The 13,467-nt window shown below is 44.9% G+C and overlaps 1 protein-coding gene across 1 annotated transcript in view; it reads right to left on the bottom strand.

Moving 5' to 3' along the window:
• LOC119537432 (beta-galactosidase-1-like protein 3) overlaps positions 1-12,450 on the bottom strand; it is a 52,890-nt gene extending 40,440 nt beyond the window's left edge. The window contains exons 1-5 of the mRNA XM_037839877.1: positions 12,428-12,450; positions 11,251-11,463; positions 2,894-2,962; positions 1,909-2,004; positions 558-666 (exon numbers count right to left, since the gene is read on the bottom strand). Of these exons, the coding sequence (XP_037695805.1) occupies positions 558-666; positions 1,909-2,004; positions 2,894-2,962; positions 11,251-11,463; positions 12,428-12,450 (510 nt within the window). The remainder of the gene's footprint in view (positions 1-557; positions 667-1,908; positions 2,005-2,893; positions 2,963-11,250; positions 11,464-12,427) is intronic.
• Between the last annotated feature and the right edge of the window lie 1,017 nt (positions 12,451-13,467).

Raw genomic sequence — 13,467 nt, 5'->3', positions numbered from 1 at the left:
TTTCATACCCTTTTGTCAGTTCTCCTTTCTCCAACCATCTCTTCAAAATGTTATTCTCCTTCTACCTCTATGTGATTATTATGATTATACACATGAAATAACTTGCTTCCATATGTGTGGAAAATCTCTGAAAAGATACACAAAATTCTTTCCCTGGGAAGTAAATAAATAGCTTTGGGACAGATTGGACTTTTGGGACTTCTATTTCATCATAAATTCTTTTGTACATTTTGAGGGTCTTACTAGATACATGTATTAAGTGTTTAAAACAACAAAGACAATTTAAGAAAAGCAATAAACAGCATGAACATCAGCAAGTTTAGTGAGCATCAAGCACATCCAGAAGAACAAAAACAAGTCCTAAGCTGGGAACACAGACAAGACCCCCAAGCTTGGAAACATAGAGCTTCTGTACTAAGATGGGAGCTAGAATTCAAAGGGGCAGCAGAAGACAGCCTCCACTCTAATGGAGACAGCATCCTCTACCATGAATGAGCCAGAACAAACTGCTCACTCCAACAGATGTCAAGACAGAAGTAAAAGTAATGTGGCCTTACCTGGAGGGGAACCAGCCTGGGAATCAGATGATCAAAATAATTATCAACTGCTTCAACGAAGCCCTTGTGGGTTGTTCTCAACTTCAACTTAGGGTCCTGCAGTAACCAGCTGGGGGTGAAAGGAGACAGGCTCCGAGTTAGAGATCAGAAGGCAGCAAGGAGGATCTTTCCACAGCTAGCCCTCCTCAGGGCTCCCTCCCACAAAGATGCACTTCTTTTGACCTCATGCCATGACCCTGGATCCCTGGAGGCTCCTGAAACTGATATAGGGGCTGGGATGCAGGATGACCCACAGTTCCAGCCTTGGCACCCAGCAGGATGAAGCTCTCCAGACCTTTCCAACAGAAAGGCAGGGCTCACAGGGCCCAGGCGCTTCAAGAGGTATGAAAGTCTTTCCCTTCTGCTATGACTCTGCTGCAGGCCTACATCGGTGGGCGTTCTCATCAGACACTCTCCTCCCATCCATTCATCGGGAAGCTTCTTCACTGACACAGCCTCTGTACTTTAGATGCTGGGTCACGTGTCCTCGAAAACTAGAACCTGGAGCCAGTGACCACCTCCCCAAGTCCCCAGGAGGGCACAGGGTGAGGCGTCCAAGCCAACAGGGAGTCACTGTTTCTCTAAGCCCCCTCTTCCCCCTGGGAGAACTTGCTCTGCTCCTGAGCTGGGGTGGGAGGACGAGCTCACCTCAGAGGAAAGCAAAGCCCTTGGTCTGACCCTGGGGATCCAAGTGCTTACACAGAGTCAAGACTGGGTTGAGTGGGGTTCTACCCTGCTCAGAAAAGCAACAGAAGCAGATTCATGGACACTCAGCCCGAACCTCAGCTCTCTGGGTTGAGGACCAGAATCCCAGATGAGAGAACAAGGCAAAGAAGATGAGAAGGAAGGGAGGAAGGCTGGGGGTGCTCCGTGCAGGGGAGGAGGTGGCCCTCCATTAACAAAATAAAGAGAAATGTACTGAGCAGAAATCATCAGGACAAGACCCTCCACCTCTAAAGCCTTCGCTTCCCTTTCTTCCCACCCCTTGAGAAGAAAAGGTGAGCAGAGCCCCCTCTGCAGGGAAAGGAGATCTGGCCACCCCAGTACCTCCTCTCTTCCCTGTCACACTCATGGCCACATGCCCAAACACCACGACCAGCACCCCAGGCTCCTGGTCTACAAGATGGGGGTGGTGTTAGAACCCTCAGGACATTGCCACAAGTGCTCCATGAGGTGGATGGCATGGGCAACATGAAATACGTACTCAATAAATGATGGCTGATTTTATCAGGATTAGATTAAAAATTTTACTTAAACTAAAGCAAAATACTTTGTTACAACCTCAGCTCTGGACTCTTCGCAGCCTGCTTACCTGGGCAGGCCCCCCAGGTCGATCTCACCGCAGATGTAGGGGCCTGGACGCAGGATCACCCACAGCCCAACCTTGGCAGCCAGCTGGATGAAGGCCCTGGGGAAAGACCAACGCTGTCGTGTCAGCTCCGAGCTGAGGCTGGGGTGGGCTGAGCCAGCGCAGGGGTGGGAAGGGAGCCCAGCACCCATCATGGGCCGGGGTAGGAATGGGAAGGGAGCCCAGCACCCATCACGAGCTGGAGTAGGGTGGGAAGGGAGCTCAGCACCCATCACAGGCTGGAGTAGGGTGGGAAGGGAGCCCAGCACCCATCACAGGCTGGAGTAGGGTGGGAAGGGAGCCCAGCACCCATCACAGACTGGAGTAGGGTGGGAAGGGAGCCCAGCACCCATCATGGGCTGGAGTAAGGTGGGAAGGGAGCCCAGCACCCACGGTGGGGTGCAAAGCACTCAGCTCTTCTCCCCACCTACCTCACTCAATCAGAGAGACTGGGGTGAAGGAAGTAAAGCCAGCAGGGCAGGGAACCCAAAGGTCAGAGGCCAGAGAGGCCTGGGGCTGGGTTTCCACTGGCTCCCAGCGTAGGGCATTGGCCTGGGCCCACTCTAACTCACCGGGGGTGTCCGACAGGGCGCATGAGGCACCCTAACAGGGAGTCTGACCCCAATGGCTTTGCTAACCTACAGTGAGCAGGACCCCCACTCAGGGGACGGCTGAATCCTGGGCCTTAGCAGCTTCCTGGGCTGCAGTGGAGGCCGCAGCCCCACCCCCACCCCACCCCCACTGGGAGGAGCAGGCTCCTGCTGGAGGCGCCTGGGGCTGAGTGCAGAGCCTCCCGGGGTGTCCTGAGAACAAAGGTCAGGACACTCTGTGGTCTCCGTGCTTCTCAGAGCAGAAAGCCGAGCTGCCCCTGCTGTTCCCAAGCAGCCCCAAGGAGCCGCTCTCTGCTTCCCACCCAGGGTCTGGCCAAGGAAGCTGCATCGGCACGTACTCCAGATCCAGGTTCCCAGAGAAGTCGAATTTGCCTCTTCCTGGCTCATGGAGGTTCCACGGAACATAGCTGAATTAGAGAACAGAGAAACAGAATAAGCATCTTATTTCTTTCCTCCAAATTCCTAGATCAGCCTCAACTGTAAGCCAGACAGTTTTTTACTTTTGTCCCTCTAACTCTATCTTCCCCATAAACTTGTTATATAAAATAACCAGTAAATACATAAAATATTAGCAGAGAAAAGAAGACTCAAGTAAAGAATAATAGGAACAGAACTTGCAGGAAACTTCCGGGAAGATGGCAGAGTAGGTGAGGCAGACGGGCTTCTCCTCCATCAGCGTAACAAGAAAGGGGCTGGAGAGCACCAGGGACCATGGTTCTGGGGTGTGACCAGCCACAGAGGGTCCCCCACAGTATGTGGAGGGTCACCCGACAAAAACGGAGGAGAGACAGTGGCTCAAGGAAGGAGTCAGGTCGTTTCTGACCGGATGCCCCCCTCTCACCCCCAGGCTGGCAGCAGAAAAACCGCACTGGGCAAGGGAATGAGCAGTGGTTCTCTGCTCCCATGCACCTACCTTGAGAGTTTGCTAGGAGATGATCCTCCACAGCCAGACAGCGGGGAGCACCCATGAGGGAACACAGTGGGCTGCAATTGCTCCCCCCACAGAAGGCTGGGGTGGTGTAGCAGTGAGAAGCGGAGAAGGGAGAAGCACCATACGGGCAATCGTGAGCCCCTCCCATACCCCAGAGACTCACGGGTGCAAGGCGGGAAGAGAACCACTGTGCAGGGCCCATGCTCCACCTGTGGGTGCCCTTGAACAGGCTCTCTGCTTACCTGCTGGGGCCACATTGTAGCCCCAGGAACAGGATTCCCCAGAGCACATGGAGATCCGGTGCACTGATTGGTTTCCCCACCGGGTTTGGACTCTGCCCACTGCAGAGGAGAAGTTGGGGAAGACCTACTTGAGAGTGCCAGCTGCTGGTAGGTTAGGGAAACTGCACTCCAGCAAGCTGTACCTCAAGAGTGCCACCTGCTGGTAGGTTAGGGAAACTGCACTCCAGCAAAGCAAATTATATATACTCAATTAATTTCTGCACTTCTCAAAATAACCCTAACAAGACAAGCATATGCCTGGAAGCCAGCAGAAAATTACAAAGCACTTGAAGGATATAGAAAATATGGACAAGCCAAATGAACAAATTAAAAAGCCAGACGAGAAAACTTGGAACAATTAATCAGAGAAGTACACACAAATATCAATATTATGGCTCAGGATATAAAGGACATGAGGAAGACCCTAGAAGAGCATGAAGAAGAATTAGCAAGAGTAAATTAAAAAAAAAAACAGTGTATCTTATGGGAAAAAAAGATACTGTTGGTCAAATTAAAAATATTCTTGAGACACATAATACCGGATTTGAAGAAGTAGAGGAATGATTTAGCAACCTCAAACACAGGGTGATGGAAAGTGAAAGCACAAATGAAGGAATGGTTAAAAAAAAAAATCAAAAAGTTTGAAATGGAACTCAGGGAAATGATCAACAACACAAAGGGCACAAATATAAGAATCACTGGTGTTCCAGAAGGGGAAGAGAAGAGTATAGGTCTAGGAAAAGTATTCAAAGAAATTTGGGGGGAAAAATTCCCAACCCTTCTAAACAACATAAATATCCAATGAACTCCAAAAAGAATAAATCCAAATAAACCTACTTTTAAACATATACTAGTTATATTGTCAAATGTTGAAGAGAAGGAGAGGCTCCTGAAAGCAGCAAGAGAGAAGCAATTCACCACACACAAGGGAACCAACATAAGTTGACTACTCAGGAGGCACCAGGGAGGCAAGATGGCAGTGATATGACATATTCCAGGTTCTGAAAGAGAAAAATTGGCAGCCAAGAATTCTTTATCCAGCAAAGCTCGCCTCCAAAATTGAGGGAGAGTTTAAAATTTTCACAGACAAATAAATGCTGAGATGATTTGTTAACAAAAGACCTGCCCTGCAAGAAATACTAAAGGGAGCTCTATTGGCTGAGAAAAACAGAATGGAGAGAGAGGTCTGGAGAAGAGCACAGAACTGAGGAGTTATTAGTAAGGGTAACTTAAAGGAAAAAAAGAGAGAGGGGAAAAAATGGATCTAACAACTAAAAACCAAAGGATGAGATGGCTGGTTCAAGAACTCCCTTCAAACTAATAACTTTGAATGTGAATGGATTAAACTCTCCAATTAAAAGATACAGATTTGTAGAATAGATTAAAATATATAACCCAGTGAAATGCTGTTTACAAGACTCATCTTAAACCCTGTGACACAAAGAGACTGAAAGTGAAAGGATGGAAAAAAAATATTCCACACAAACTGCAGTCAAAAGAAAGCTGGGGTAGCTATACTAATATCAGACAAAATAGACTTCAGATGCAAAGATGTCATAAGAGATAAAGAAGGGCACTGTATATTAACAAAAGGGATAATTCACCAAGAAGAAATAACAATTATAAATGTTTATGCACCCAATCAAGGAGCTCCAAAATACATGAGACAAACATTGGCTAAACTGAAGGAAGCAATAGACATATCTACAATAATAGTGGGAGACTTCAATACACCACTCTCTTCTATAGTAGAACAACTGGACAGAGGACCAATAAGGAAATTGAGAACCTAAACAATGTGATAAATGAAGTAGACTTAATTGACATATATAGATAGTTACATCCCAAAGTACCAGGATACACATTCTTCTCTAGTGCCCATGGAACGTTTTCCAGGATAGGTCATATGTTGGGGCACAAAACAAGTCTTAATAAATTTAAAAAGATTGTAATTATTCACGGCACATTCTCTAACCACAACGGAATGCAACTAGAAATCAACAACCACCAGGGAACCAGATCTTCCACAAGTACATGGAGGTTAAACAACACAATCCTAAACAACCAGTGGGTCAAAGAAGAAATTGCAAGCGAAATTAGTAAATATCTAGAGATGAATGAAAATGAGAACACAACATATCAAAACCTATGGAATACAGTGAAGGCAGTGCTGCAAGGGAAATTTATAGCTCTAAATGCATATATCAAAAAGCAAGAAAGAGCTAAAACTTAAGACCTAACTGATCAACTGAAGAGGCTAGAGAATGTTCAGCAAACTAATCCTAATGCAAGTAGACAAAAATAAATAACAAAGATTAATGCAGAAATAAATGAGCTGAAGAACAAAAAAACAATAGAGAGAATAAATAAAACCAAAAGTTGATTCTTTGAGAAGATCAACAAGATTGACAGACCCTTAGCTAGACTGACAGAGTCAAAAAAAGAGAAGACCCTAATAAACAGAATCAGATTTGAGAAGGGGATAATAACTACAGATCCCAAAGAAATTTAAAAAAATCATAAGAGGATACTATGAACAACTGTATGCCAATAAGCTAGACAATTTAGAGGAAATGGACAATTTCTGGAAACACATGAACAACCTAGACTGACCCAAGAAGAAATAGAAGACCTCAACAAACCAATCACAAACAAAGAGATCCAATCAGTCATCAAAAATCTACCTACAAACAAAAGCCCAGGGCCATATGGCTTCACAGGGGAATTTTACCAAACTTTCCAAAAAGAATTGACACCATTCCTGTTCAAACTCTTTCAAAAAAAATTGAAGAAAAAGGAACTACCTAACACATTTTATGAAGCTAAAATCACTCTGGCTACTAAATATTGCCAAAGGAAATTAAATAAGTCATAAACAAATGGAAGGACATTCTGTGCTCATGGTATAAGACTAAATATTGTTAAGAAGTCAGTTCTACCCAAAGAAATTTACAGATTCAATGCAATCTCAATAAAAGTTCCAACGACCTTCTTTGCAGAAATGGAAAAGCCAATCATCAAATTTATATGGTAGGGTAAATAGCCAAAACCATCTTGAAAAAGAACAGTGTTTTCAATTTTTAAAACTTCTTATAAAAAATTCACAGCTTCCCAATTTTTAAAACTTATAAAACAACAATAATCAAAATAGTATGATCCTTCCACTAATCAAAACAGTGTGGTACTTCCACAAAGACATAATGATCAATAAAATAGAATTGAGAGTTCAGAAATAAAGCCTCATTTCCATGACCAACTGATTTTGGTGATCATGCTAAATCCACTCAATGGGGAAATTGTTATCTATTCAACAAATGGTGTTGGGAAAACCATATACCCATAAGCAAAAGAATGAAGGTGGATCCCAATCTCACATCATTTATAAAAATTAACTCAAAATGGATCAAAGAGCTAAATATAAGAACCAAACCTATAAAACTCAGTGGAAAACAGAGGGAAATGTGTCAGTCAGTGGTTTCTTAGAAGTTACAACAAAAGCAAAAGCAACAAAAGGAGATAAATGAGACTTCAAAATTAAAACTTTTGTGTATCAAAGGACTTCATCAGAAAAGTAAAAAGCAACCTAGAGACAGGGAGAAATATTTAGAAACCACATATTTAATAAGAATTTAATATCCAGAATATATGAAGAAATCCTAAAACAGAAAGACAAAGAATCCAATGAAAAATTGTGCAAAGTACTTGACTTCTTCTCCAAAGAAGATATACAAATAGCCAATAAGCACATGAAAAGATACTCATCATTAGCCATTAGGTAAATGCAAATCAAAACCACAATGAGATACCATTCTGCACCCACTAGAATGGCTACTATGCAAATGGAGAAAATAAAAAGTTTTGGAAAGGACATGGAGAAAGAGTAGCAGTTGTTCATTGTTAGTGGAAATGTAAACTGGTTCAGACACTGTGGAAAACATTCTGGCAGCTCTTCAGAAACTTAGTATAGAATTACAGTCTGACCCTGCAATCACACTTCTAGGTAGAGACACAAAAGAGTTGAAATCAGGGACACAAACAGATGTTTGCTCACCATTGTTCATAACAGCATTATTCACAATTGACAAAATGTGGAAGCACCTCAAGAGTCCAGCAACTGATGAATGGATAAACAAAACGTGGTATATACTTGAAATGGAATATTACTCAGACATAAAAAAGGCATGGAGTTTTGATACATGCTACAACACAGACAAATCTTGAACACATCATGTTGAGTGAAATAAGCCAGGCACAAAACAACAAATATTATATGAGAATATAGATTAGCAGAGCCCAGAGTGGGAGTCAGGAATGGGGAGTTAATGTTTAATGGGTATAGAGTCTCTGTTTGGAATGAAAGGAAAAGTTTTGGTAATGAATGGTGGTGATGGTAGCACAACATTGTGAGTGTAACTTACACCACTGAAACTTATATTTGAAAGTGGTTATATATTGCCAGAATAAAATTGAAAGGAAAAAAAAATACTACACAACACAGTAAAACTTAATGTAAACTACAGACTACAATTAATAGTATAAGTATAATAATATTGTTCCGTTGATTGTAACAAAAGTACCACACTAATACAAAATGTTAATAATAAGAAAAAACTGTGTAAAGGGGCTATACGGGAACCCTGTACTTTCTTCATTCTTTTTTTAATAAACCTATAACTTCTCTAATTAAAAAAAAATTATGAAAAACAAAATGAGTATGGATGTCTTATGGTATTGCTGGATTTCTCGAAATAAGAAAAAAATAACTTTTTCTTTAAAAAAACATTTAATTACCAAAATTGACCTTAGAAGAAATAGAAAATATGAGTTAACCACAACTATTAAAGAAAGATCAATAGCCCCAAAAATCTTCACCTTACAAACACAAAAGAGAAGTCACAGAATTTTCCAGGTGAATTTTAAGAAGGATCTAGGGAAAAATACAATTTTTATTCAAAATATTTTCAGTGAATATAATAAGAAGTATAATCACTTTGGGGGGTTATTTTAAAATTGATATCAAAACTGGATGAGAAAACTAACAGAAATAAAAAAATTTAACCAATCTCCCATATAATCATAGATAAAATATCTGAAATAAAACGGTAACAAATTAAGTCTAGCAATCTGTGTGTGTGCGCACACACCTGTGTGTGTACTATACACATGTGCTTGTCTCATAGTCAAATACAGTTTCTCCCAGGACTGTAAAATTGATTGAATATCAGAAAAATTGTCAAGTAATTCACCACTTCAACAAGAGTGGAGAAAAGCCATATGATTCCCTCAACAGGGAAAATAGCTTTCAATAAAATTCAATAATTATTCATGATTAAACTCTTTGCATATTAGGTGTACCTGTTATTAACGCGTTGCCTATCAGCTTTAAATTCGCCCTTCAGTAACTGCTCTGCAATCGTGGAGTGGGCCCTCTAAGCTTTTTCTCCTTTACATTAAGTACGATGCTAAACTTTGCCACTAGAGGGCAGTGGAAGGACGCTCAGGAGGCAGGGGTGTCTCTGAGGCTCGCGCCCCATTTTTGCATTTCTGTGCTCTTGTCACATGGTTGCTCAGCAGTATAGGTTTATGAGTACAGCTGGGGCTGTTTTCTTTTTTAAAAATTCAATACATTATAAGTAATATATGTTAGCCCAGGAAGGCAAAGGAATTTAAATATTTGGGAATTAATGTAATTACAGATGTAAAACATTACATTATATGCCCCATGGTGTTTTGCTAATACTTTTCTGCTCTCTCTCTTTCCAAATTGTAAGTTTTGAACTTCTCAGGACTGCCTTTATTTTTTCCAGATGCTAAAACAATAGAATTCCATTGCTTGACCATGAAACAACAGGCCTTTCTAATTGCTGGTGACAAAAATTTAATCAAGAAACAGAAAAATATACTCTGATCATAAAATGTCCTTGCAAAGGACACTGAGACCTTACAAGTTGTTGCAAAATCCTGTGAACACAATCCTCAGTCTCTAAATAAAGTCTATGATTGTGAAAGGCAGCTGGACCCAGGAACCTGGCTGAGTTCAAGACATAGATCCACTATTCATAACTTTCGGAAAGTGATTTAACCTCTCATTGTCTCAGTTTTCTCACCTGCAAAATGGGGATAATAAATTACACGACTCACCACATATGTTGCTCTGGGGATTGAAAAAATTTATATCGTCCTAGGCTTAGAGCTTGCCTGGCATACAGTAAATATTGTATGAAAGTCTACTGAATAGCTAAAACTCGTTTTCTTACTTTATGGTGGTGGATATATTTAAATTAATGACTCTGTCTTCTGGCAATGACAAAGTCATTAAACTAAGGATGGTCTTTCCTGCTGTCCCCTGTAGGATCGCCATTTCCCTAAAGTTAACCACATGTGGAAATGGGTTGGTTATGAAAGAAAGTCCACTTTTCCTCATCAAATATGACTTTTGCTTTGAGCATTGTTTTTGATTCATCATTCTGCAGCCATGCCCATTCACAGCTCATGGCCACACCTAGGGTAAAGCACTGTCACCAGGCAGCTAAGAATGGGGGCTCTGCAGCCAGACCACCAGGGGTGGCTTTCTGTGCTCTCTTGAGCAGATCCATTTAACCCTCTCTGTGCTCCAGTGTCCATCCCCTCACAGGACACTCGTGAGAACTGAGTGATTTGGGGGAAATGCTTAGAAAATGCCCAGCCCTCGGTTAAGCCCTAAACCATGTCACCTTCTGTCACTACACACATAGTCATGTTAAATATCATGCTCATATACATTTAAATCCTTCTGATGAACTAAACTGGGTTTGTATTTCTTCATGCCACCATTTACCAGGCATGGCGACAGGCATGCTTCAAACAAATCAGATAAAGGTTTTACCTCATTGAAGCAGCAACACAACCTCAAGAGGGAATTATGATTCTTCACATTTATAGGATGAGGGCCCTGGGGCCCTGGGATGGGATAGCTGAGTCCCAGCCCTGGGAGCCTGAAGACCAGGTCTCTCTGACTCCAAATCTTAGTCATTGTCATTCAGCAGCAACGTCCTTTCCCTTTATGCCACTAAAATGGCACTTTATTGTTACTGCTATTTCCTCACAGGTTCTGTTTTTGATATTGCTAATTCCTCTACATGTTCATCCCCATTTACAAAATTAAAACACCCTGTCATGATCTGTAAGTATACTGTGAACACATGCCATTAAACAGAGCTCCTAAAAGACCCAGTGATGCGTCCATTAGACAGAGAGTTTCCTGCGGAAAGCACACACGCCCTTTCTTTTTCTCTAATGAATCCCTGCCCAAGGCTTTGATCACTCAGCAAACTAAAATGAGATGTCAAGGAACTGTTGGAAGCTTATGCATCAAGGGCACATGCCGGAAATGACCACACCGAAGGCAAACCCTTAGACTGTGCTCTCTAAACGAGAGGCCCCGGCTCTGGGGCAGGGCCCAGACATTAGGAGCCCCCACAGGGTGGCTGGCCACAGCACTCACCTGGTGACAGTGTTGAAGCCACCGGCCTTCAGCTTTAGCAGGCGGTCCAGCCAGTACTCCCAGGGCACCCGGAAATAGTGGATGGAACCCCCGAAAATCAGGAACTTGTCCCCCTCCAGTGTGAAGTGTGGGTGATCCTTGCCTCCGCTTTCTGTCTCAAGTCCCAAATGTCGGTTCTTCAGGGTAGAAGGTGTCAGATGAGACCAATCAAACCTAGTGAGAAACACACACACACACACACACATACACACACAGAAAGAAAGTGGGAGGGGGAGATGACTGCTGAAATCCTGGAGGAAAAAAAAAGTGTGGCCAGGACATGCTCTGTGCACAATTACAGTATTATTTTCTCCAGGAAAGGGGAAGTGCTCCCATCCCTTCCCACTTGTGCGAACCTGCCGTGGTGCTGGACCCCTCTTCCAGCTTTGTGTTTCACCCAAGGAGCAAAACCCGATAAGGTAAATGGCAGGAAAAAGATGCACACCATCCCCTTCATGGAGAGACACCGGCTGAAAGGAGAAAAGAGAAAGGGCAGTGGCATCAGCAGGCTGCTGGCCTCGGCAGGCTGGGAGGAGATCAGGGGGTGGGAAGGGGCAGCAGCCACCGCTACAGGCAGGTTTTCCTCACCACTGGAGCTTCCCATACTCTCTTGCCTCCCAGTGGGCCTCAGCGGGCCTGCCTCAGGGGAAAGAGCTGCCTGCAGACTTCCCACCCTAGAAGCCGCAGGCAGGAACGGGCCAGGGTATGATGGGCCCCTGGAGCCCACTGAGGGAGGGAAGGGGTCTCAGTGACAACCCTAAGAGCACTTACTCCCCAGGGCCATTGGGGGTTGACTCAGGAATGGGCAGAGAAAGAGCTGGGAGTGATGAGGCTTGGAAAAGGAGTTAAGGAGGAGAGCCTCTGGCCCAGGTGAGGCCCAGAAGAGTGTCACAGTCTGGGGGCCCTTGTATTGCCCCCAAGTTCAGGAGCTGTCTCCAGGACCCCCAGGTTCAGGGACTACCCCCAGGGCCCTGCGCCAGGTGCAGTGCGGGAAGCACCTGCTGACGACAAAAAGCGCGGGAGGTCTAGGTGTAGAAGCAAGTACACTCCCCGGAAAGACCTGGGACCAGGACGCAGCGCAAAGAGCCACCCTGCGCCGGGAAGGGCCCAGGTCGCGGAAAGGCCGCAAGTTCGTCACCTGAGCCAGGGCGGGGAGCTCATGGCCACGAGGTTGGGAGCGCGGGCTCCGGCGCAGCTGTCACCGCCGTCTGGCAGCGGGCCTCAGGCGGGGGTCCGGGTCCGGGCCGGGGGCGCGCAGAGGCCCGGCAGGTCGGCAGGTCCTGGGGCTGGCGAGGTCCCACGCGCTGGCTCCGAGGCCCGGGGTGTTGGCCTCCGGGTTCCCCGGCGCTGGCCTCAGAGGTCCGCTGGAGGAGAGGCGGCCGGGTGCGGGGATGCGGCAAGAGCCGGCTCCGCGTACCTCCCTCCGCGAGTGGAAGGAAAGGGAGTATCTGGACCTAACGCCCTGACCTTGAATTCCCCAAGCGGTCCGTGGACAGCCAGTGGAGGAGAACAGGCGGCTACCAGTCGAAGGAAAGGGGGAGGAGGGCTGAGCATCCCCCGCGGGCCGGGGGAGGCAGCTTCTGTTCCGTTCCTTCATCAACTGTATCGAGGCCGCTTATGTACCTGACCCAGGGCGGTGCTGGGGGTGGAGTAACTGTAAATGGCACAAATGCTCTGCTTCAAGGACTTTCAGACTAATGGGTGAGACATGCGCAAGTAACTAGTTTCCCACGATGGAGTAAGGGCTGGGATGAAGATTCCACAGGACGCGAGGGAAGTATAGAAGAGGGACAAGGCCATCCAGAGTCATTATAGTAAATACGTGAGAAATGGCAACGCAAGGAAAAGTGGTGGTCTAGTTTGCTAATGCTGCTGGAATGCAGAACACCAGAAATGAACCGGCTTTTATAAAGGGGGGTTATTTGGTTACACAGTTAAAGTCTTAAGGCCATAAAGTGTCCAAGGTAGTGCATCAGCAATAGGGTACCTTCACTGGAGGATGGCCAGTGGTGTCCGGAAAACCTCTGTTAGCTGGGAAGGACGTGGCTGGCGTCTGCTCCAAGTTCTGGTTTCAAAATGGCTTTCTCCCAGGACATTCCTCTCTAGGCCTCAGCTCCTCTTCAAAATGTCACTCTCAGTTGCTCTTGGGATGTTTGTCCTCTCTTAGCTTCTCTAGGG

This window comes from Choloepus didactylus, chromosome 6 (assembly GCF_015220235.1).
Source record: "Choloepus didactylus isolate mChoDid1 chromosome 6, mChoDid1.pri, whole genome shotgun sequence".
NCBI lineage: Eukaryota > Metazoa > Chordata > Mammalia > Pilosa > Megalonychidae > Choloepus > Choloepus didactylus.
The sequence above is the reverse complement of the archived record's forward strand: the minus strand, read 5'-3'. Positions and strand labels throughout refer to the sequence as shown.